We start from the raw sequence: 26,309 nt of genomic DNA on the forward strand, positions 1-26,309 counted from the left end.
GTAGTGTACTTCAAATAGTACATTTAAAAAAAACTGTAAAATTAAAGGCCACTTTAAGAGAGTACACTTTCATGACTGTTTCTTCACACTTACGTTTTAAAAAGTCAAATGCAAAGTTTTACTTTAAAGTACGTTTTAAATAATTGTTTTAATATTTTGTCGTGCTTTACAGAAGTCCACTTATTTTGATGTGTTGACTAACATAGTAAAGCACAAGTATTTGATTTTAATTTGATCTATAGTGTGTTATTTAATTCAAAATTAATTTATTGTAAATGTACTGAATTGCAACATTAGCCCCGCCCTTTCTCAGCACTGTGCAGTTTGCATTTCCACAGCATGAAGGTAAGATCTTACGGATTTATGAATGAACCACTCGTTTTAAAAACTTCCCGGTCTACTAAATTTTATTTTGACGTCTGCTTCAAACATATCAAACAATACTTTGTTAACTCGACAATAAGTAAATCCACCAGCTAATTACTCTTCGACAGCGATGCCATACAAAGCTTCTGCAAAAAACAGAAGATCAAAACACAACATTCTAAGGATTTTGCGTGTTTGTTTCTCTGGCACATAAGGTCTATAAATGTGTAATTACAAATATTTTTAAATAATTAACTTACAAGTGCATAGAACATTAAAGTTTATTTTAGTTGACCATAAATGCTTATCAGTGCATTTGACAGTAGACACATTTCAACGATTATAGAAGTAATTATTAAATGATATATAAAGATGTACTTAAGTCCTACTTAAGCGAGTAAAAAAGCACTTTAAAGTTAAGCTAACTGCATTTAATATAAATTTAAACTATAATACATTGTCATTTAATTGCACTTAACATGCAGTTAATTGTCTGAAATTAATCGCACTTTAGTATATCCTTGTATATATACAGTATAAATTATGTAAGGGATAATCTATGGCTAGCTAAACGATTTTAATGCAAGACGTGGAGGCATAGAACCAAATGGCGCGAAGTACATTAAAATCATTTAATGCACGGCTAGCCGTGGATTATCCCACTTATACCATGTTCATTTGCCAGCATTGACAACTTAAAGCTGTTATTGATGTTTTCAGCTCAATATTTGCCCAGAAGGGTAAAATTGACGGTTATTTTCATCAGTTACGGCTACAGTTAGATTTCTACAGTTACATTCTGTCTGCTTTAAATCAGACACAGAGATAAAGTAGTGCGTAAGATTACATTTATTTGAATTAATTATTGAGAAAGAGAGAGAGAGAGATTCATACATCCATCTGTTCAGCATCTCTCTCTCTATTAGGCTAGAAAACAAAGTGATATAACCCCCTCGTTGCTAAGAAATATAATGTAGCGAAGCTATTTTTATTACTGAAAGTTAAACTGACTTGGAACTACCTGTGCATTAAGTAAGGGTTAATGCCCGACAAGGTGTCCATTGTCAGGTATTAATGGCGGGGTTGCCTCCGCCGAAGTCCATTAATACCTGACAATGGACACCTCAAATGGCATTAACCCGCTTATACCATGGTCACTTGCCAAATAACACATTTTTAAAACATTAGTTTATATTTTAATTAGTTTTACAATCGAAATCTAAAGTTTTTACAAACAATAACTTGGTTTCCCTGGTTACGCCTGACGGTTTATTTACTAGGTGTCCTCTATCACTTTTTAATGGACACCCTGCAGCCAATCAGAATTGAGTATTCACCCAGACCATGGTATAAACTGTTTTATTGCACACCTTCCTGCCAATCGGAATCGAGTATTCAGACAGACCATGGTATAATTCATATTATTTCATAGTATTTCATTTCAGTAGTAATACTCTTTCTTAGAGGCTAATTCTCTGAGTGTGTTAAAGTGTACTTGTTTTTCACAAGGGTTGACAAGAATGTGAATAAATGGCATTTGTAGGTGTGCTAGAACTAGACCTTTCATTTCTGTGTCTGTTCACGTCGCTTTTCTGAAGGTGTGTATTTTGTCAGGCGAACACTTGAATTGTGGCAGGAGTACCACGGGAAAAAGGTTTATAGAAGTGAGCTCACAGTCCGTCTTCCGTTTAGTAGCAACTCAGACAAACGCTGTCATCCTCTCAAAACACTTATTGATTGCCACAAGCATCCCAGCCACACACACACGCACACGCGCGCACGTCCTGCTGTGAGTGCAGGGAATTTCAACTGGGCTTCCACAGCGGAAGATCAGAGCGAGGCATGTTTGAAATGCACCTCGAATGTCATTTGTGTGATTTGTAAATTTGTTTGTTTTGTGATGACAGGCGGCCCAGGATGCAGTTGTGTGCTGAGGATGAATTAGCATGTCTCTGTCTGTGTTATCAGCCCAATAAACCTCAGCGGCTCTGACGTTCGCTGTCTTTGATAGTCTCTCTGAAATACCAGTAAAGAACTGGGAGGGTGTATTAACAGCTGCTTAACGCTATTATCAGCTGTTTCCTCCTGTAGTAACCAAAGAGTGTGACTGTCAAGATGTGTCAATGTTTGAGAATATTACAGTTGTTCTGCTTTGTTTTGTTAAAGAGCTTGGAACTCTAATTATTATTATTATGAATATGTTTGAGAGTATCATCACAGTAATACAACTTTTAATTTAAATAGTAAAATGACTGGCTTTAAACAGCTTCTGAAATGTGATTGCATTTTTTTATTTCTTTTTTTTTATGCAGTACGAAGAACAAGTCATTCGTTGGTCACTGACATATTTGAGCAGCACATGGGAGCTCATCTACTGCAGGTAAATATGACTCATTTAAATAAAATAAATATGTAAATATGAGTTTCATTTATGTGCGTTTACAGATATCAATGTTAGTCATGTGATGTGTATCTTTTTATTGTATGTGACTGTTACAATTAAATTATTATTTGCTGCTCAATATTTTTGTGGAAACTGTTTACAACACTATTCAAATAAATGCTGACATTTTTTATTTTAAAAAAGTAACATTTGATGATAATAATAATAATAATAAGAAATGTTTCTTGAGCAGCAAATCAGCATATTAGAATGATTTCTGAAGGATCATGTGACACTGAAGACTGGAGTAATGATGCTGAAAATTCAGCTTTGAAAACATATTAAAAAAGAAAACAGTAATTTCACAATATTACAGTTTTTACAGTATCAAATAAATGCAGTCTAATGCTGCATTTCCTAATGCAACTCCATTCATGCATGCAATAAAAGTCTTGTGTCAGAACTGTTTTGAAGTCGCTTTTGCAAATATGTCTTGTTGTTTAAAATTATGAGTAATATGCCATAAGTACTGGAATTTGGCTGTCTGACTTAAAAAAAAAAAGAAAAGGAAAAAAAAAGGGAGAGTAATTTGTAAGATAATTTTTTTATTATTATTAGAAGGGTTACCTTGAAAAAAAAAGTAAAATATTCAAAGAGGGACGGCGCTGATAGAAATCAAATTAAAACTTCTGAAAATCCTTATGATTCTTTGTCTCGTCTTCTGTCAGTAATAACTACATAATTGCGCTTTATTTCCAAGATTCCTGTCATTCCGGTCCACTCTCATTTGCATAGTGAACTCGTCACTTGCATAAATTACCGCCTCAACAACATCAGTCGTTCTCAACTAAAGTGCCCACTCTGCTTCACTCGTGCCTGTGTGTTATTACAATTAATATTATTCTTTAAATGAGTCCTGTAATTGGGTGACTGTACGCTTTTTATCTGCCAAGCGCTGTTCTGGTGTACCAGTGTATTTTAAAGTGAGGGGAAGATGTTGTGGTTTCTGTCTAAATCAATTTGATTCTTCCCTCATGTTGTTTTCGCTTTGAAGTCGATGCTTATGTCTACAGCCATAGACTTGATTCCATAAAAATCTTGAGATTTGTTCAGCAGTATTGATTTTGTTGGTTCAGGCTTTATTTGTTGGTTAGTTTTAGTTTAAGTTTGAAGTGTTTCACCACTAAAATGTTAAATGGCATCGCTCATATTTCTGTGACGCTGTATAAAACAGCATTCACAACCAATTTTACATCCGTAAGGTGACTTTTCTAAGTGAAAGATGATAATTAATGAGGGAAAAAAAAATTATTTTATCCTTTAGGCATTACATCATGAAAAGTGGTGTCTATATGAAAAAAATAATAAAATAAATTGAAAATAGGTGGGTCTGATGAAATCAGCTGAAGAAGAAAGTAATTTCAATCGATTGATTTCATATTGACATTAAACATCAGATATATTCTGACTGGCTGTGATTGTGTAGTGTTGTGCAAAACTTACTTTTAGGTAGGACAGTCAATCCTTGTGAAAAAGTACTATGCTTAATTGTATTGCATGGACTTCAAATCTTAAAAGCATTTGTTGTTGTTTTTGGAAAATCTATACATGCAGATAATACAATATTAATGAAATAAGTTCACTTAAGTGTACTTAGAGTACATTTTCATGACTTAACACACTTGAGTGCACAAAAGTGCACAGTGCAATAATGTCAAATTAAGTTTGATAGTACATTTTAAATGTTTCAATAATCTTTTGTCATGCTTTAAAGAAGTACACTTCTTTTGATGTGTTAAGTAACATACTAAAGTACATGTAAAGTTTCAGCTACAGATGTGTTTTTCTCTTTGCAGTCTCTGGATGGATTCGTGTTCGTGGTCAGTCAAGAAGGCAGATTTCTGTATATCTCAGAGACTGTGTCCATCTACCTTGGCCTTTCACAGGTGAGACGGAAATGCTTACACATTGTAGCATACTTTATGCTTAGGGTGTTAATTAAATGTGTTAACTTAGTGCAACTAACTATTTTGGTAACTCTTCAGTGTCGTTTATATGTTTTTAACAAAAATGCTTTTAAGACAAACCATGTGCAAATTCATAAGTCAACACCATTGCTGAGTATTTTCTCCTTAAAACTGAAGTGAACCAAAGACAGTGTCAAAAATATTGTTTCCTACTGTCAAAAACATGTAACTAATCTCGTCAACATGCGGAGTGGGGCTTTTCCACAGTGAGCACAAGAACATCTTTAAGAAGGGACAGGAAAAATAGTGTACAGTTAGCAACATAGTGGGTGAATTATGTATATGATGTATATTACGATGTCATGATGAACCATAGGCGTCGATTTCGGTGGGGATTTCATCATGAGACATTTTTTACCCACCACTTTTAACTTAACGTCCATAATAATTGGACTTTGGGTTAGATTTTTTGACAGTTTTCAGTGGTTATGAGGAGCAGTATGAGAGAGAAATTTGGTGATCGTTGTTTAGGTACATTAAACCACGTAAAGCTTTTTCACATTAGGACTTGTATATAAAGCCCATGAGAACCGTGTGGAGTCAACCCACAGCCGCTCCGCTGCTCTGCTGAAAATTTGAAGCAGAAACGCTTAATGTCAGATTACGTCCATAATTTGACTTTTGGTTCGATTTTTGGACCGTTTTCAGTGGTTATGAAGAGCAATGTGAGAGAGAAATTTGGTAATCATTGTTTAGGTACATTAAACCACGTCATGTCGTATTGTCCACATGGTACTTATGAAGCAGAATAGTGGGTCATAGTCTAATGCTTTTTGAAAACTTAGGGACTGTTCGTTATTTATTTAAGGGGCCACCGGAGGAGTTTTGAGATCTGTTGTCAAAAAAGACATGACCCTCCCTTCGCCAGCAATATTTTTTTCTATGACCCTCCAAAATGATTGTGAAAAAAGGCACGACCCTCCCCGATAATTTATTGATTAGCCTAATTCTGTACTAGTTTGGCTTGGCAAAGATGTTCAGATAGCCATTGTTTGTTTGTTTTTTAAACCATAAACTCTTGCTTTCTCATCTGGCTGTAACGATAGACCAAACCTATGATTCGGTTCGTATCACAATTTTTTATTTTAGATTTGAAAAAAAAAAACATGTTTTCGGTGCTGATGCGGTGTGACGCGTTCAACATGTGGGTGGCGTTGCGAATAAAGCATCTAAGCTGTCACAAAGAACCGGCAAAAGTAATGATTATTAATATGTCAAATATAGCTAGACATTTTAATTGTTTTTAATAAACAAGTGTTTTCTGTGTCGACTGCAAATATGAAGTTGACGATGCGTCGCGATCGTCTCAGAACGCGCCAGAGAGAAATGCACATTTCATAAGGAGAAAGCAGTCTGTTTTCCTTCGTTTTGAATTGTTCTGCATGTTTAAAAGTAGACATTTCAAGCTTTCTATATATTTCTCAGGTCTATGAGGCAAGTAGCATACCTTACGCTGAGTTTCGGTTCATTTATGAGACAAGAGTCCAGTTCACTCGCCCGCGCCTCTGTGTCATGATTATCTATTTTCTACTATATTTAGACTACTTCTTATTTATTAAATCCAGATGAAACATTGATTAAAATTAAGATAACATTAATAAAAAAACGAAATTCACTTTAAAGAAAGGCTTTGTGCTTTCTGTTTGAGGTCTCTGTGCAATTTTTAAAGTCGCTTCAGAGCAGTCATGTCCGTGCGTAATGGAGAACTGTCACGCCCGTAACTTTTTTTTTTTTTTTTCACATAAATGCAAACACGAAAAATAAAATAAAAATAATATAAAATTTAATTTTCTGTGGAGGCCGATCTTTATTCATCCGGTGGGTATATTTTGGTTTGCACAGTGTAATTTAAAGAATTACTAAAAAATATTTTGCCACCTAAAAGTTAAAGATTTTTTTGTGTCACGTCACATGTGTATTTCCCTCATATTAAATATAAAACGCATGTGTAGACTGATATTTTTCTAATGTCTTGACTCCTTTCAGACGTTTCAAATAAATGCATTTTCTGAGAATTTTTATTTTAAGTTTTGACTGCAAATGTCACGTCCATTCACTGGAATCGCCCAATTTGAACGAATTTATCCTAAACTAGTTTTTGTGGTGTAGGTCTATGTATTTTATGTTAACTTAAATAATAGCCTACTAATAGTGATTTAAAGATGTGGTAGCGCTGCGAAGATCGCGAGTCGTCAACTTCGTCTAGCCGACACTGACATAAAAAATAACTGTTTCATTAGTAAACAATTAAAATGTCTCCTGCTATATTGAACATATTTACCTGTTCCTTACAAAACACTGACAGTGGGGTTTTTGACCGGTTTTTTTTTTTGAGCAGCAGCGGACAAATTATTTCGACACACATACACACACACACACACACACACACACACACACACACACACAATATTGATAAACAGGATTTTTTTTGTTGCTTTTTTAATACAATAAAAATTTCATTTAATTTGTTGTTTAATAAAATTATAAGCCTATTATTTTTAGTTTATTAACAGCAACAACAGCTGTAAAGATGAAGTTGACGATCGCCATCTCCGTAGTAGGCTAGTGAACACGCCTATTGAGAGAAATGCACATCATTACATAACCAGAGAGTAGCCTATTTCTTTTCGTTTTAAATTGTTAAAAAGACATTTCAAGCTTTCTTAAGATATATTTCATGTATGTGAGGCATATGTTGAGTTTCGTTAAGTTAGGATGAGATGCGCTCCTGTTTACGAGCAGTGCAAGTGACCACGCGGGCGCCTCTATGATTGTGTTGTCTGCTATATTTGGTATTTGGCAATTTGTTGATAAAAAAAAAATGAAAATTAAGATACAATTTATACAAAACGAAATTCACTTAAAAAAATAGTTTTCTGCAAAACAAAACTTAATTAAGTGGTCAAAATCATGTCTGACCCGCTCCATGTCTCTCGATATTGCGTATACTCGTGTGTGCGGTTCACTTTTCATAATCAACATAGATGAAAAAATAACATTATTATATTTTAACAAAAATGAAACTAAATGAGCTTATTTAATGGTAACAACACAGTAGGCCTAGACTCTGTATTTGTGCAAATTGCTGCACATTCATTTTATTCTGAATTTTGCACACACAAGTTGAAAGGCATTTGTTTGTGCATGCATGTAAAACATATCTGCAACATTTATCATGTTCACTGATAATTATGCGTGCATTTATTAATTATTATCTTAATAAATAATGAATCGGACGAAGCATGTAAACATTTTGTTTAGAATTTGGATCGATCATCGCAAATAGATCCGAATGAAGAAACGTACAAAACCATAGGCTATAGAAAATGGGTAGACCCGGACCTAAATGCCCACCCGGGCCCAATGGTAGCGCCGCGGCTGGTGGTAGCCCTACATCTTACACATCGTGGAAACAAAATAAGAATGGAAACTAAAATATGCAGTATCGCCCTACAGCGCACATTCTATCAGCAGTTCTGGCGCCTCAGTCCCAATACTGTAAAACTCGACGTACGTTCACATCACATGTTAATGCAGCGGTAGAGTTACACTCACAGGACACTGTGCACTTAAAAACAAAAGTTCATTATTTGCTCGTGCTTTAAAGCTTTGCCGGGTAAACATTTCTTTGGCATTCTGTTCTGACATGATGCACTTTTTCTAAGCGCGAACTGAAGCGCACACTGCCAAACAGCGCCAAACTGGATTTTTGTTGGGTCAGACCCATCTGATATCGAAGGGGGGCTGATAACACGAGATCAACATGGAGCTAAATGGAAAAAAATAGCACCAAACAAGCCACTTTGAAATGTTGCTGTTTTAATGAATATAAAAGTTGGGTGACCCTCCCCCTAGACTAAAAAAAGTTGGATGACCCTCCCCTCAACAAAGAATAAAAAGACATGACCCTCCCCTATTTTCCTCCGGTGGCCCCTTCCATAAATACCGAACGGTCCCTTAAGGCTTTCTTCTTCATAAAACGAGTCGGACATCATCACATTTTTGTATACATTTTTTTTTATTTACATTAGTAAGCTACAGGACATCGTCTTTCAAAACATGAACTGTATGCCTTTCTCCACTGACATTCAGTTGTTCAAAGTGTTTCTAAGGATGCTGAGTTTTAGAAGGTAACTTACATTAGCAACACACTATTAGCTGTTTGATAATGTAGTCAAGCCAAAGGCTAATCATATCAATTACCGTTATGTGTCTGACGTATAGAGCAATACATAAAACACATTAACATTCTGATACATCGACTTATAGACGAGTCTGTATAATTCACTCTTCCATTTCTTCTTCTGAATCAGTTTCTGGTTCAAACGTATACGGCTGAATTAAACCAATATTTCCACTTGGCACTGTGTGTCGGTACAACAGACCGAGTGGATCAGGTAGTCTGAGCTGCTTTGAGTGGAGGCGGGGACCAATATGCATATTCATGGATCCATGCACTATTACATTCAAGCTATTTTAAGGCATGAAGAAATTATTATCTCAGGAAAGAATGTTTAGATATGTCATTTTAATTATCGGAGATTAGTTATAGAATTATTGACTGCAGGAAGACTTTCATGTACAATTCATGTACATAATACATTTTTGTATTGTTTTTTGGTAAAAATAGATGAAGCGCTTTTTGTGTGAAAGATCAATATGCATCTAACTTGGACAAATATTGAAATATGCAGTTATTGTTATAACTATTGTGTAACTAATTTTATTGAAATCGGAAATCGATTGACAGTCCTAGTTTGTGCTATAAAACCCCAGCGATATACTTTCATCTGTGTTCATCTATGGTTGTGTTTTTTGCGTATTGTGAATTTCCCTGCGTCCCTGTGCTCATTTCTCCAGCTCTCTTCCCATCTTGAGCCTCTCGCCTCTCCAGGTGCTTTCTCTCTGTTGATTGCCTGTGGCCTCTTGTACAGGGAATGTTAAGTCCTGCCATTTCACCCAGATGCATAAATAATAACAGTAATTACTCGCACAGCAATCAAAGCATCGCTCCAGCGAGCCGGGGTCTGTCTCGGGAACAAATCGATAGACATCTTAAAAGCCACATTGATTGTGTGGCAAAAAAGAATACACACACACACAAACACACTCTCGGATGGGTTTGAGGGGGGATGGGAAGACAGATAGTGAGTTTAGGAGGGAAAATAGATGTGAATGAGTTGGGTTGGTTGAGGAAAACAAGTGGAATTGTGAGTGGCCAACCCTTTTATGGGCGTCTTGCGGTTTCATTATTGACAAATTCTGATTCCTGAATACCTGCACAAGCAGGAGGCATATTCAGAAGAAGTTTTCAATGCTCACTGCTTACAGGGAACTACCTTCTAAAGGTGCATCACATTAGCATATTTTTTTTGTGAAATTTCACAGGCAAAAATAGGTCCATTGTCTAATGTCAATAGTGTAGCGATGTATGAAGCAACAGCTCACACAGAGGTCACTTTTAACACAGCGAATTCATCTGACCAACTTCTGCGAAATATGCGTGGGGAAAACATTCAGCCTCACACCTTTAGGTAGCGTCCATTTGAAAAAAATGAATTCATACATGACTTATTTTGGAACAGTTCACAGGAAAAAAACATGCCACACAAAATACTACAATGTGCTACTTACGTGAAGCGCACAAGACATGCAACTCTTTGACGTTAGCATGTTGCTATTGATGTAAAAGACATAAAAAATACATAGCAGACAAAAGTAATGTATATAGTAAGTGTGTAACGGAACACAGAAGTCACGTTTCGGTACGTACCTCGGTTTTTGTGGTCACGGTTCGATACGAGTTCTGGAAAACAGGAAAAAGCATCAAATCCAATGCTAGGGTTCTTTTCATTTATTTTGACCAGACAGTAGTGCAAATTACAGTTTGTTCCACCTAGCAGCATCTAGTCCCCCCTGAGGTAGTTGGTACAGTATAGCCTCCTTTTAGTGTATTAAGCACTAAAAATAAGATAAGGAATTGTTGATTTGTTACTCTAATTGATAGATTGACCAATTCTGCACGGTAAAAGGCAACGGCTGTTTTCAAACTTATTCAAAAAATAAATAAAAATAAGCCTAATGTCAAAAGGTGTTTAGAATCACAAGAAACATCAAGTGTGCTTTTACATGTCTTGAAAAAGGCGGTTGCTAACAAGTGGCTTAATGGGACTAAAGGGGTTATTTGAGACATTAAACATCATCAGCCGAACAGGTAAACTCTTCTACTCACTAGGCTGCACTCTTGCAAACTATTACATCTCGAACTTTTAGTGAAAATGTGTTTTTTTGTTTTTGTTTTTTTTTAAAGCTGGAGTCGACAAGATTTTTTTTATCATATTAACTGAAACAGAAACTATGCTCCGACAGAACAACATATATCAAATAGTTTTAGAAAAAAACCTGCACTTCTACCTCCACCTAGAGCCTGTTATTTGTTTGGCAAAAATCCACCGCTCCCGGTTCTTCTGGTCCAATCAGCGCAGGGCTATGTGAAATCTGCCTGTCAATCACATGTCCCCCCCCCCATGCACGTCATCACTAGCCTGGCTAACGTCAGACCTCTTTCTCATTGAGACGTGGTCTGGGAACCACATGTTCATTTTCTCGTATTTGAGGCGTGGTTTACGAATGCCCAGAGCCGTTAGTTGGGCGCTACGAATGTCTATCAAATGCGCCTGTACGTAGCTCATAGCCAATCGTTTCAGTTATACCAGATGATGTATGTAGAGCGATAGAAATTCGACGAGGAAGAAGACGAAATAAACTTGCGTTCTAAACTACTTAGAACACTATCTAAGGCTGCATTGAAAGGTAACTTCGCGTCTGATGCCATGTTGGATCCATAGATATAAACAAACTGCTTCGGTGTGTCGCATAGACGTTGTCATCGTCTTGCTGCTCCCTCCCCGTTCTGTGATTGGTTCCCTTTTTGAGGGGGAAATCTGGTCCATGGTGTCCAGGCTGCCTAGCAGCGTGAATAAAATCATGGGTAAACTCAGGCTACGTCATCACATGCACATGCCTGAAGTTCGCAGTGTGTTGGATTGTAAAGCGTGATGGCGGAGAGAAAATCTACTAACAAGCTTCCAACTCCTCGGTTAACAACCAGCGCTAGGAGGTCCAAAACAACCAAGAAAAAGAAAACACATGTAAGTTAGAAAAGACCGATGCTGAAGAGATGGGCGCGTCATTCGCACTGACGAGCACAAACTCGATGGGAGGGTGCTCGGTGGTAATGGGGGAGGGACACGAGAATTGTAAACATTCAAAATTTTGGCTAAGTCTTCTCAATCCGTCAGACTTGCCGACTGCAGCTTTAACATAAATAAAGACTTAAAGAGTTGTCGGAAGCTTAGTGGTGGTGATGTTGAAGTCAAGCAACCGTGGTGTAGTTTGTTTATAGTCTAAGGCTTATTTCTGGCAATTGTATTTAGGCTTAATTTGGATATATTTTATTAAATAGATTTTTGGGAACGGCAGTGGCAAAGTGCTGATTTTTGTTTATTAATTAGCGTAGTGCTTTATCTGATCATGCACCTGCCTAAAGTTTTTGTATGTGCACATATTATTTTGAATTAATTTGCGAAAATTATCTTAACTGACAGAACGTATCAAACTTTTGCTGATCACACAGCTTATTTTTTGCGACAATCCAAAAGCCAATAGAAAAATCCTATTGGGTTTCTGTCGAGGGAACCAGTGTGATGCTAACTTCCAGGTTGGTCTACAAAAATATGCCATCACTGCAGCTCTCTATTGTTGTCTGGTCGAGTTTACACGGCCACGGTCCTTCAGTCCGGCCTCTGTCTGGGTCTCTAAAGGTCAACACGGGAGGAAATACATTAACTGTAAGCACAAGACCCCACTTGTTACCTTGTGTCAGAGGTCATGACACGCCATCGTAGATAGAGCCATCCCTTCTGGTTAATCCTTGTGACCTCTCGAAAAGACAGTAGGGTTCCTTAGGCGGATTACTCAGGGTCAGGAACCTTGAAAGCGGGATGATACGCCTGCTTCCAGACTGCTTGCCCTACAGAAGCCAAAGCTTCAGGCCTAGATGGAGGTCTAGGAGCTTAGCCCCTCGTCTCCTCTCCACGGCCAGAGCCACAGCATCTGGGAAATATGGAGGGGCGTATGGGGTGGGAAATTGATCCTTGGCTGATTAGTATGCAGACCCATCACCTTGCCTCCTCCCCATCTCTTCCTCCTCCTCGTCCTCTTCTCTTGCTCCTCTCCCATCAGTCAGAAGCAGACTGGGAGAGTGTTGTGGACAACTGCCCGGACGCCTCATACATATTAAATCCCAGCTATTATTTATATCATGTCTTTCTCTTGCTCTTGCTCTCTCCCGCTCTCTCTCTCTCTCTCTCTCCCTCTCTTCTTAACACTTACCAACAACCTTTTCTCACTTCTTCTATTTCTCACTCCTCTTTCAACATCTCTCTGGTTCTTTGAAGAGCCTTTCTACTGATGTCTGATTTTCAAACAAATTGTTCTTTTGGGTTCTTGTTATGGTTGTTAGGATGTTAATTTTATACTGTATAGGTAATTATGAAATGATAAAATATAAGGATCTATATAAAAAAAAATACACACACACACATATATATTATTATATATATATATATTTATATTAACTCTTTCCCCCGCCAGCATTTTTGAAAAAAGTTGCTATAGTCAGCGCCAGCATTTTTTATAATTTTCACTAGTTTCATGGCCCCCAGAATATTTTGTTGTATGAATATCAAAATATGCAATATATAATACAGAGCCTCTTCTTTTTAATAACACCCAAAAAATTCTGTCAATGGTATGAAGCGTTGTCTCATAAATGATGGAAATTTCCATCAATGGTGGGGGAAAAGTTAATAATTAGAATTATATGCATCAATATATGTCAGTGTTGCCAAGTCTGCAGTTTTCTCTTGGGCTTCCTTTTAAACTCTTGCCGCTGGTTGATTTTTGGGCTATTTTTGATTGGCCATTGTGGCTAGTTTTGTTGCGCAGACTGGCAACCCTAGTCATTGTACAGTACATCGACATGACATAAGAAGAGTGTCCTACTTGGCATATATCCGAAAAAATAATTCATGCATTTGTTCTAGCCAAAAATAAAAACGTAAACGTTTTTAAAATAAAGCACTTTACTGATGTTTAGATCTAACAATTGCTCTGTCAGATCAGATCACACATCGCAAGTTATCTAGCTACCTATTGAGCCACTGAAATGTCTTACCTGTTCACCAGAAAAAGCCATCTCTGCATCAGTCTTCAATCCCTTCAGATCTATGACGTTATATATATATATATATATATATATATATATATATATATATATATATGTGTGTGTGTGTGTGTGTGTGTGTATATATATATATATATATATATAGTGTATGTGTATGTATGTATGTATGTATGTATATACAGTATATGTATATAAAGAGATCAGATGCAAAAGCCTCTAAGTGCCATCTGAAATTGTCTAGAATGATCATTTTTATCAAGCTCATATATTTAAGTTCAGTAATTTCACTTAACTGACAATGAAAATTACCTATTAATTGTCATTTAAGTGAAATTACTGAACTTAAATATACAAGCTTGATAAAAATGGTGGCACTTAGATGGCACTTAGAGGCTTTTACATCTGAGCTCTTCATATATATGTATATATCTATATATCTCTGTGTTGAACCATGAGCACAACTGTGTCAAGATAAACACAGTTAAGCTTAAAAGTCACATGCATTCTTGTCCATTTCACTGCATCTAGCTGATTTTGAATGCAAGAGCGTGTCCAGTGAACGGCCCCTGACACGCTACTACAGGCCACCACACAGGCAACAGCACAGAATAAGCAAGGAGCCGTTCACACAGGACGTGTTTTTGTTTTCAAAAACAGCAAGATGGAGAGCAACAAAATGGAATATAATGCAGGTGTCTTGAGATTTACTTTTTAAAGTTTCACTGTTTTGACATGACATAACCTCTTAAAATGCAATGAAATGGAGACCATGGGCCATTTTAAATAAATGAAAATTAAAAGATACATTTTGAAATAAACAAATTTCAGTTAGATGGACAATATTTTTTATATATAAAATGAAATATATATAAAGGAAAATTGCAGGTTAAATTAAAGAGAATTTCAGGACAAATTATTACAGTGTTGACTCAAATGAATCAGTGTTTTTGAAACTGGCTCGTTGAAACTAATTGTCCAAATGAATAGATTCATTGCAGTAAATAAGACTTGCCAATGCTATTCTAGTCCCCCTATAATCTATACTATAGTGCATGCTTTTTCCACAGTTACATTCATTCTTACAGACCCAGTGTCCTCCAGTGGATCCTTTTAATTGAGATTTCCCAAAAGCTCCTTCATGCACCTTTGGTGTCTACTTGCTTCCAAAAATCTGAGATCCCATCAGCGCCACTCCAACAAGCTTAACATCCCTCTCCAAGGCACTGTGGATCAGATTAAGTTCTCCAAGCCAGACCACCTGTCTGCTGGATTTACCTCCACCTTTACCTCTCAATTAGCCGACACAGGCTTAAAACCCCAGACTCTTCTCAATTCATCCCTCAACTGATCCCCAATTACACAGCCCTGCTTTTCATCCACCGCCTCCTTTCTGCTCTTCCCTCTGTTTGCATGCAACCTGCCTTGCACACACACATTAGTGTCCTTGACGGCCAGTGGAAAATCCTTTAAAATCCCTCCGTAAATGGATCTAATCCCATAATAAATGGCTGTGTCCCACAGACAAGGGTGTGAGGGAGAAACCGGCCTTTTATCAGGATACTGTAGAATGAAATCTGACCCACACAGATTACTTTTTTTTATAGATCCAGGAGTGGCAGAAATGCAAATTAGACCATTTTTAACCCTTACTAGTTAAGCAAGGTGTTATGGGAATATTGTAAAAAAAAACCAAAAAAAAAAAACCTGTTATCATGTACTCATCTTCTGGATCCAGTCTTGTATGCCTTTTTCTTTTGTGCAACACAAAAGGATCTGTTTTGCAGAATGTCCAGGCTGCTCTTTTTTCAAACAAAGAAAGGTCATTCCCTCCCCTTAAAAGTAATATAGAAGTCCATATGATCATTCCTGTAGTCTTCTAAAGCCATAAATATAAAATAAATGTGCAAAATAATATGAAAATACAAAATGCATTTTAAAGAATTTTTCTTTCTTTTTTTTTTGCTGTCAAATCTCCTTAAAGGAGAACTCCGGTCAATTTTAACATTGAGCTCATTTTTTTGTACATTTGGAGTGCTGTCAATACAGAGAACAACGACAAAAATCGGTGTTGCCTACACCGAGTTATTCTATTTTTAAAATTTGCACCCTGTTGACTTCAATGGGGCAAGTACTAAACCTGCTTTTAGCCTCTTAACATGCTTGATGTGTCATTACAAGTGCACAGAAAATGTGAGTGATTCCTTCTGAGTGAACACGGGTGAATCTGACTGCAGTAGATGTGAAAGATATGTATAAAAAAAATGTTATTATAGCCAGCGCAAATACCTGTATTTACATCCTGTTTTCGGTTGAAGTCCAAAGTAGTCGATTGCCGAGTTCACGCGCATAGGTTTAGTTACCAATGATCACGCGCGTGAACTCGGCAATCGATTACTTTGGACTTTGGACAACCGAAAACAGGATGTAAACACAGGTATTTGCGCTGGCTTAAATAACATCATTTTTATACATATGGTATGGTATACAAACGTATGGTAAAGAGCAGCTTGGACATGCTTTTGTGTTCCACGGGAGGAGGAAAACTGATTTGAATGACATGAGGGTGAATAAATGATGACAGCCATTCCTTTAAGAGTAACTTGTAGGTTTTTCTTTTGTTCATTTTTATAACATTTTTGAGTCTATTCATGGTTGGTGATTTAAGTTTTATGAAGCCAGCCTGTTTTGAGTTTCTTATACGTTTTGTAAAATGCAGCAGGTAAACTATTAATTCGAGGTCATGGTACACTATAATTAATGTTTTATGTGTAGCGTTGCTTTTATCTCTCTCTGATGTTTGCTTCCCCAGTGTAAGGGTTTAGGAATATGTGTGTGCTTGTGTATACTTGCGCATTACATATGTAGGAATAGCTATAGACGATCTTGTTTATTTATTTTTTCAAGGTCTCTCATTGGTTGTTAGCCAATATGTTGTGATCTATGTCATGTTTCTTAAATGAATGTTACTCTATATTGATCTGTGTGCATGTGTATGTATGTGTGTATCTGCCTGCTCAGGTGGAGTTGACTGGCAGTAGCGTGTTCGATTACATCCACCCTGCGGATCATGTCGAGATGGCAGAGCGTCTTGGCATTAGGCCACACCTCCGAGCCGAGGCAGGCTGTCAAACGTCCCATGAGAGTGCTTCAAGCTCCGCCTCCGCATCCTCACTGGCTGGCACTCCAGAACCAGGTAGCTTTATTTAACTTATATTTTTCCTTGGTACTTATGGAGACTCTAAAAGTATTTTGTAACTTTTAAAACTCAAATCATTTTAATGAAAATGCGCAGCAGTAACTTTTTTGTTGTTAATAAGACAGTACATACATTTTAACACGTGATCACCCACATACACTATTCACTGTTGGCACACCAAAACCCATCAGATCTTGTGCTGATCCTGGGTAGAAGACCAGCTGTTCTGCAGCAAAGTGCTGTTTCTCATTGTCAAGAGGGTATTTGCATAGAAGGCTTAAAGCACAGCAGCAAAAAAACACTTGTTTAATTCTAAGGGTCAGAGAGAGGGTGGAAAAGGACTGTGAAAAACAAAAATATCACTGCTTTGGGTGCTAAAAACCTTGACAAATATTATAAGTGGACCACAGGAAAAAAAATAATTATAGTTCTTTCCTGCATATTTCTCAACATTGGTTGTTCTGAGCTTCACCAACCCGAACTCATTAAAAACATAACTATTTATGTTTTGGCAAATTCATAGAAATTTGTACGAATTGACGAATTTGAAAACTAAATATATATATTTTTTTAAATAGAAGAAAAAAAAAAAATCATGAAGGTCCATCCCTAACATTAAAGGGTTATCCTAGTTCACCCAAAAATTATGTAATTAATTACTCATCCTCATGTTGTTCCAAACCTGTTAGACTTTCGTTCATCTTCAGAACACAAATGAAGATCTTTTTGATGAAATCTGAGAGATTTCTGTCCCTCCATTGACAGCTACGCAACTACCTCTTTGACGCTTCAAAAAGTTCTTAAAGAGATCGTAAAACTAACAAATGAATCGAGTGGTTTAGTCTCTTTCTGAAGAGGATTGATTGCTTTATATGATGAACAGATTTAATTTAGGCTTTTATTCACATAAATATTCATCAACTCACACATCAGTTGTAGTAAACGGAAACATGTTTGCTTGACGTGCGAGAACCAATGAGGTTCATTCTCGTGTTACGCAGCACGTTTGAGCTTCAGCAAGAACCAATGAAGTTCATTCTGGTGTTATGCAGCACGTTTGAGCTTCAGCGAGAACCAATGAGGTTCATTCTCGTGTTACGCAGCACGTTTGAGCTTCAGCAAGAACCAATGAGGTTCATTCTCTTGCGTCAAGCATGTTCGGTTGAGCTTCTCTTTATGTTTGCTGATCAATGTTTGTATGTGAAAAAAAAACTAAATTAAACTAGTTTGGATTTGCCATGAGAATGTGCTGGCTGTCCAGCTGTTAACTTTTGTTGTCATCAGATCTGTGGACTGTGAAGTATTGTTCAAAGGTTCATCTTTGTGTTGTTTGTTTTCCCCTGTAGCTCCATCCAGCCCCTGTTCTCCAGTCAGAGAGTTTTCAGAAAGGGGCTTCTTCATCCGGATGAAATCCACCCTCACCAAGCGTGGCCTCCATGTTAAATCCTCAGGCTATAAAGTGAGTCCTTCATGTGGAACTTGTTACATGTGTGAGGATTGTAAAATGTACAACAAAAGTAAGGATTTTCTGTTCACTCCAAGACTAATGTTTTGTGTAATCTTAATTTTAATAGAATGGTGTGAACATTCGCATCCCATCAAAGCGAGAGGATTTTTTTACAAAGAGGCGTTCTAATATCTTTTCCATCGCACTTTGAAACTGGAAAAACTGGACAACCAATAAGATTTGCGCTTTTGGTCACATGCCCAGAGCTGCTGCTGATGCATAAAACTATGGCTGTCTGAAATCACCCCTTATACCCTCATTCACTATTTCCTACATTTCTCCACTAATATAGACTACTTGATGGAGTGAATGAAAACGAGTGAGTGAATTCGGACACTGAATGCCGGAAGGGCTACCGCTTTTGCATAGTTTGAGCTTGCTGTTGACTAATCATTTGAAATTTAGCAAACTGGCAGCTCCAGTAGTAATGAAAAGATTTATCATAAACTCTGTCATGATAACTATGTATAAAGCTTAATTAAACAATTTAATAATCAATAAATAAGGAATTGGATGCATGGATGATTCAGCTGCGGCGCCATCTTTTGGTCAGATGCGGGAATTCATTCGCCGCACGACTCTCACAGTGCATTATGGGTATTTTCTAGCTGTTGAGTGTACATTGGTTGTACACTCGTTATTGCGGTGCATTGTTGGATTAAATGAGTGCACTCGATAACGTCCACTATGGTTTCGAACACCACAAGAAATGGCTGTCCCTTCAAATAGTGCCCTATTTAAGTTTATAGAGGGCAATTTCGGACACAGCCTTTGACTTAGTCTCTTTACTTTTGTACCATATTTTCCATAAATAAAGTCGCACCGGGTCAAAATTGCATATTGTTAAAAGAAAAAAAGTACAGATAAGTCACAATGGTGTTTTAAGTCACATTTTATTATTACATCCATGTAAAATACTGGTAAATAAAATTGTGTTTACAAACATTATAAAATTGAAGTTCCCCTTACCCCATGAATATATTTTTTATTCTTGTTCTGTATACCATTAAATATAAAATATTAAGTATAAAATAAAAATTATAGTGGCATTCATTATAAACAATATGTATTATAAACACCCAGCCTAAACAAATTTAAAGCGAAACTGAATGTGAGGAGAGATTAAAACTAACACTGTTTGACTAGAATATTAGCATTTAATAATTTTAATGTGTGTTTGAATGATTTCATAAACTGAACTGCTCATTTAATTCCGGTGAATTCAGGTGATTCATGTGACAGGTCGGATTCGGTGTCGGCCAGCCCTGGTGCCAGGCTCCCCCCGCCCCTTGCATCGACCAATGGGATTGGTTGCTCTGGCGCACACGCTTCCGCCCTCCACGCTCAATGAGGTGCGCATGGAAAGTAACATGTTTGTCTTCCGGGTCAACATGGACCTGCAGATCAGCTACTGCGAGAACAGGTAACCTCCCAGCATGCCTTTCAGTCTCAATTACATTATCTCTAGCTAGTAGCTACCTTTGCCAGAGTGTTTGCCCTTAATTATTGTAAATAATAATGTGTACCATATTTGATTGCATAAACACTGTGTCCCAAGCCTGTGGAATAGAATTGCACTACATGGCCGAAAGTACGTTTGAAAATTCAAATTTATGTGCACTCAAAATTCAACTTTTTCAGTGTCTGTGAAGCAAACTGACATTTACTAAAGTAAATGATAGCACTTTATTTTACAGTCCTGTTCCCCATGTACATACTATGTACTTATTATAGTAATTGCAATAACTAGGTACTAACCCTGAACCTAACCTGAACCCATGTAGTTACCCTTACTTTGGAGTAAGTACACGTGCTGTAAAATAAGGTGCAACCAAATAAACATTTAATAAATCTGCCATAATAAATGGAAGTAAGTGTTGTAGAGAGTCACTCTTAAGGCCAGTTCACATTGACAGCAACTGTTGGTGTCTGTCCGAGCTTGTTTTCGCTGATTGGACATGTTGAATCGTCACTTGTCGGGTCGTGGAATGTCTGAGAAGTGACATACTGAGGTATTGTCTGTCGGTGAAGTGTGAATTGGCCTTTATATGTGTCCTTGTGTGGGTTTTGTAGGATTTCAGAGTATATGGACCTGAGCCCAGCTGAGGTGGTTGGCCAAACCTGCTACAACTTTATCCATGCGGAAGACCTGGACACCATCAGGCAGAGCCATGAAGACTGTAAGCCTGTCAGGATTTGTGCTGGCTTTTTTTCACCTCCCAATCAAGCAAATATTTATATTTGCAATCCTGGGTTTCTCTCAAATCCTCTCAAATTTCTTTTCTTTTCATCATTTTCTTTAATATTTATTTTATTATAATTTGTAAGTATGCATTTAATGTCATGAACTTGATCACGCTTTTGGGTTTTATCTTGTCATAATGACCAACAAACTGTTATCCTTTACCTGTAATGTACTGTAGGAAAGATAAGGAAATATGAAGATCTTTTGTGATGGTGGCAGCATAAAATGAATGGAAAAAGAAAATAATGTTAGTTTGAACAGGTCAACATTTAAAGAAGAGTTGTATATGTTTGGGCAGTTTTAAGAGCCTGAAGCTGCTAATTACATTTTGACAACATCGCCCCCTAGCCAAATAAACAAATTGTGTAACTCTTCTCCACTTCCAGGTTTAAGAAATGTATTGCGGTTTTCAGATATTCAAACCTAATATTTAATCTGACTCCTTCAGTAATTATTTTCCTTCTCTCTTAGTGCTGCGGAAAGGGCAGGTTGTGACTAGGTATTATCGGTGGCTGCAGAAGAGAGGAGGGTATCTGTGGATTCAGTCCTGTGCCACCGTGTCCATTAACCACAAAGCGCCCCATGAGCGTAACGTCATCTGGGTCAACTATGTGCTCAGGTCAGCTTCCTAGTGACCTTATGTGTTTGTGTTTTTGAGTGTTGCGCTACAGTATAAAAAATATGTTAATGTGATGAGAGTTTCCACAGTGGCACTTGTAAACGCTCTTCCTCTCCATCTGTCTGCAGTAATCTTCATCACACAAGTGCACACACGTTCAAAGAAGTCAGACAAAAACAAGAAAAAAATTGGCTGAATTTCAGTGATAATTGGACTGGTGATATATAATTACACCAAATGGATGTCAAAATTTTCTGGCTGAATGGTGTTTTAGTTAATTAGCTTTGTAATTACGATAGCTAATTAACTTCTATAGCACCCTGCTGGAGTCATGTTCAGAAGGGTTTTTCTGGTGTGTGTGTGTGTGTGTGTGTGTGTGTGTGTGTGTGTGTGTGTGTGTGTGTGTGTGTGTGTGTGTGTGTGTGTGTGTGTGTGTGTGTGTGTGTGTGTGTGTGTGTGTTGGAAGCGTTATCACAAGTGAGTACCTCTCATTCCACGCTGTTATTCTCTGTGAGGAGGAAACTCTATTATAGCTATGTTCAAAAATCTTCCTAACTGTCATGAAACCTGTGACTGATTTGGAACTTTCTACATAGTGAGCAAAGGTCATTTATTGGCACAAAACCAAGTTCTCATGCACAGCACGAGACTCGGTTATGTTTATAATTTATCCCAATAGATTTTTCCATAAGCATATGTTGCTAAGCCAACAATGATTTAAGTATAAAATACATAAAACACATATTTTGGGTCAAATACATCTATTTTATATTTATCTGTTTGCCTTCTTGGATATTTTTTTTCACTGATTTTGTTGCAAAACATTTTCGGATTCTTCTCAATATCACTGCCTTATATATAGAGCACAATTAAAAACAACAGTTGACCAATTGTGCTGTATGATGATTTCAAAAAAGGAAGACAAATGCTGGACCTACAGTAACAAACTACACTAAGATGAGGAAAAACAACAACATATAAACACACTGTGTAAGAGGTTGATGCTTGAGATTCTGTCTTTTTGACAAACAAGTAATTTTAAAGTTGGAAAAAAAAAATTAAATGTATGTGCATGGGTGAATCATTGCCAATAAGATAATTTCATGCCTACTTTAATGCTGTTGCGAGTGTCTATATGATGCCTTAAAGCGCTGCCTAGGTAGGCAGCTAACCTAAATTTTGGAACAGGCACTAGATGAGGTATCAGTACCTCATATAGTGCAACCTCCTGTTGTGTGATTCAGCCAGACTAAATAATTGGAGAATCACTGTTAACCTGTGGCACAGGGTTTAGCATTTAGACTGTCGAATGTGTAAAGCTCCCTAAGGTAAACTGCTTGCACTCTTTTATCTGTATTTTCAGTCGAACAGAGCTGGCAGACATGCCTCTGGACTTATCACAACTCCCAGAAAGCCTGAGGGCAGAGCGGCTTCAAGCAAGCTCCTCCCCACATGACACCTCTCCAAAGGCACAAGGTATGCTCTTAGCCCCACACACAATTATCTATATAAACACTGGTAATAAGCTACTCAACAGCCCGAATCAGCACACTTATCTTTTCTCCAGGCTCCACGGCGACACAGCCATTGAAAGGCAGGTCCGAGACAGACCACAAAGGGAAGGAACCCTTTTCGCACACTGCTGCCAGCCAATCAGAGAGCACCAGGAAGAGATCGCACCAGTCTGACCCTGAAAGTGGTCCTCCCGAGGCGAGGAGGCGGATTGAAGTGTTTCGTCAGAGAGAAGACAGCCCATGTACCTCCTCGGACCAAGCCAGCGACAGCGAGGTGGAAGAGGACGATGAGAGAGTGAGCGAGTGGGACCACAACCCCACCAGCAAACGGGTGAAGAGCGAAGAGGGGGCACTGAAACAAGGCAATGGGGCCAACGGAGCAGGTAAGATCCACAACGGCCGCGCTGTGATCCAGCACCTTAAGAGCGTGGTGACCAGTTCTGGGTCGAATATTAAGACTGAACAAGAAGTGATAGGCACAACTCTAGGTGCAGGTTCTGGGAGGCGCTGGAGCCAACCTCAGCACAGCAGTGTAGGAACCAATGGCAGCAGTCCACCTTCCCAACCTCCAAACCCCACCCCAACAGAAGCTCCATCCAAGGGTCTGTTCAACCCCCCGTCCCCGACTCTGTCTCCACCCATCTTAGCCTCGTCCCTGCCAAGAGATGAACGGTCCATCCACGGAGGGCGCGCTCCAGACTTCGAGCTCCTGCAGAGACTGACTGCGAGTGGGGCTGCGGGACGTGTGCTCTTTCACCCCCTGGCGCTTGGCCCACAGGGGCCTCAGAGTCTCTACGCTCCCAGCACCATCCGCTACGCCCCACCTGAGATGCCTACAGCTCACGCTGACGGGCACCACTCGGACCATGTGGTCAAAACCCCCGCTTTCTTTCCCCACCTGCAAAGGATCGCATCTCTGCCTCCTTTTAGCGGCTTTTCTCCAGCCGAACCCACCTTTCCTCCAACTCTGCCCTTCTGTATGAACGGACTGAGGGGGGCGGCAGGGACAGACGAGGATTGAGGGAGTAAGACAGAAACAAATATCTAAAGGAGAGGCGGAAGTGATTGTAAAGGACAGCACAACATTGAGAGAGGAACTACAGAAGAACTTGAGGTTTGTCAAACAGTCTTCCCAGAATCCTCTCCGAACTTTCCTGTTATTTTGTTAGTGTGTCTTCCTCTCTCTGGACAAGCAGTCAAAGCCATACTGAACATATGAAGGACATCATGCAACTTACACAGGGGCCGTCGTTGAGGCCCGAACCATTGGGAATATACAGGACCGTCATTGGGTAGGAGGCTCTTTGATGAGGAGCGCGTTGCGCGTACTACTAACCTTCTTGGCCCCCAGGACATGGGCCCACCTATATATTTTTTTCCAAGTCCCAATGATTTTAAGAAACCACACAGGAATATGCAAGTATGGACAAAAGTAGCATGGCGGCAATTCCCAAATAAGACATTCCTAAGGAAACAATACATAAGAAAGCACAGTCCACAGGTCCTTGACTGACAGAGGGATCGCAGTGAAAATAAAGATTAGAACTTTTGAACAGTGTAGAATTTTCATTTTTGTAAAAAAAAGAATTGTCTTTAAACATCTGAAAAAAAAAAGAATCACTTGAAAAATGATAAATTCAAGGTCATAGCCATATATAGACAACACCGAGTTGAAAGACTTCCTACGTGCAAAGGCCCCAAAAGATTTTTTTTTCTTTTCCCACAAGTCATGAGAAAATATCATGGCCTAATCTTCCTATAATAAATTTGGGGGCTTTTGGGGGGTTGTGGGTGGGGTGGGTGTGGTTAAGTGTGTCTATTTGTCATGTATCATGTCCAAGCACTTATAGTATATTGTTGCATACACGTAGCACTTCATCCATGGCCAGACATTCTAGTTCTAAAACCACAGGAATTACGTTTACAGCTTTTGTGGCAGAAATGTGGGGAAGATTCTGGGAACCGAAGTGTGTAGAACATTGCCTGTTATATAAAGGTGTAATGAAAAAATAAAATGCTCATTGGAAGAATATCATGAACCCTATTAATACCAAGTCACATTTCACTCGAAAATCCAAAGTAAGAAATTATATTTTGCTTGACTTATGATTTTGTGACATTATTTTAATGTGAATTAAGCATATTCTCTCCAAATTCTCATTACTGTAGTGCAAAAAAAGTATACTTTTTTTACTGTAATACAGTTAAAATTAGTATTACAGTAATGATAATTTAATGAAAATCACCAATGAGAATAATGGGAATTATAAAAAAATTCTATTAAAATTCCAATTTGAATTACACATTGAAAATTTGACCCAGTTTTCATTCCCTCGGGTCATTTTGACTCCAAACTCATTTTAATTTTATTTATTTTTTTAAATTGAGTGTTCATTGGAGGGATCCAAGACCTTAGAACCTTTGTCACACTTGAACCACAAATGCACACAATTTTTTTTAACTTGATTCGAGGAGTTTGTGGTTGTAATAAAAAAAGAGTAACAAATCCTTCCCTCGCAGGACAATTCGAAGCCCTTAGGAATGAATAGAATGCGAGGAATGGTCCAGTATACATAGAAAAACCTAAAAAATGCTCAAAATACTTCAAATGCTAAAACTGTTCCAAAAAATGATGTAATAATGTCTATATGTGTATTTGAAAGCATTCTGAAGAGATAAATTCAAAAACTGACTTTAGGACCCAGCGGAATAGCTCATTTGCTCCATATAGTGCTATAAGGCCATCTAGTGGCAAGAGTCATGAAATATCATGTTATATATATTTTTTTTCCACAAGAGGTCAGCAAAGACACCAAAATTGACCCAACGTGAGATATTTTGAGCTGATCTGAGTTTATGCATGTTTTTTTTAGGTTGAAGTTTTTTTTAAGTTGAAAGAATGCGAAGAATGTGCTTAAATGTATTATTTATTGATAAAGCCTAAGGTAGATAAAATAAAAAATCTCCCCCAAAAAATGCATTAAAAAGTAGAAAGAAATATCAAATAAAATAAGCTTTCTGAAAAAAAAAAAAAAAAAAGTATAATTTTAGGGCTTCGGGTCATTTTGACCCGCGAGGGAAGTATTTGTCACAGAATGCATGGAGAGGATAATACTGCAAGGAACATGTTCCTAAAAATAGGCTTTGTAATAAAACCTAATGAAATATGCTAATTTTCTACATGCAAAATATAATTTAATTTTTT

The 26,309-nt window shown here is 37.8% G+C and overlaps 1 protein-coding gene across 1 annotated transcript in view; it reads left to right on the plus strand.

Moving 5' to 3' along the window:
- The window catches only part of npas1 (neuronal PAS domain protein 1), a 38,715-nt gene extending 14,007 nt beyond the window's left edge, over nucleotides 1–24,708 (plus strand). Inside the window, exons 3-11 of the mRNA XM_081369811.1 lie at nucleotides 2,679–2,746; nucleotides 4,606–4,695; nucleotides 17,042–17,216; nucleotides 18,566–18,678; nucleotides 19,953–20,149; nucleotides 20,800–20,906; nucleotides 21,443–21,590; nucleotides 22,954–23,066; nucleotides 23,158–24,708. Of these exons, the coding sequence (XP_081225937.1) occupies nucleotides 2,679–2,746; nucleotides 4,606–4,695; nucleotides 17,042–17,216; nucleotides 18,566–18,678; nucleotides 19,953–20,149; nucleotides 20,800–20,906; nucleotides 21,443–21,590; nucleotides 22,954–23,066; nucleotides 23,158–24,125 (1,979 nt within the window). The 3' untranslated portion in view covers nucleotides 24,126–24,708. The remainder of the gene's footprint in view (nucleotides 1–2,678; nucleotides 2,747–4,605; nucleotides 4,696–17,041; nucleotides 17,217–18,565; nucleotides 18,679–19,952; nucleotides 20,150–20,799; nucleotides 20,907–21,442; nucleotides 21,591–22,953; nucleotides 23,067–23,157) is intronic.
- Nucleotides 24,709–26,309: the final 1,601 nt, after the last annotated feature.

Source organism: Scardinius erythrophthalmus (assembly GCF_964197995.2).
Source record: "Scardinius erythrophthalmus genome assembly, chromosome: 7".
NCBI classification, from domain to species: domain Eukaryota; kingdom Metazoa; phylum Chordata; class Actinopteri; order Cypriniformes; family Leuciscidae; genus Scardinius; species Scardinius erythrophthalmus.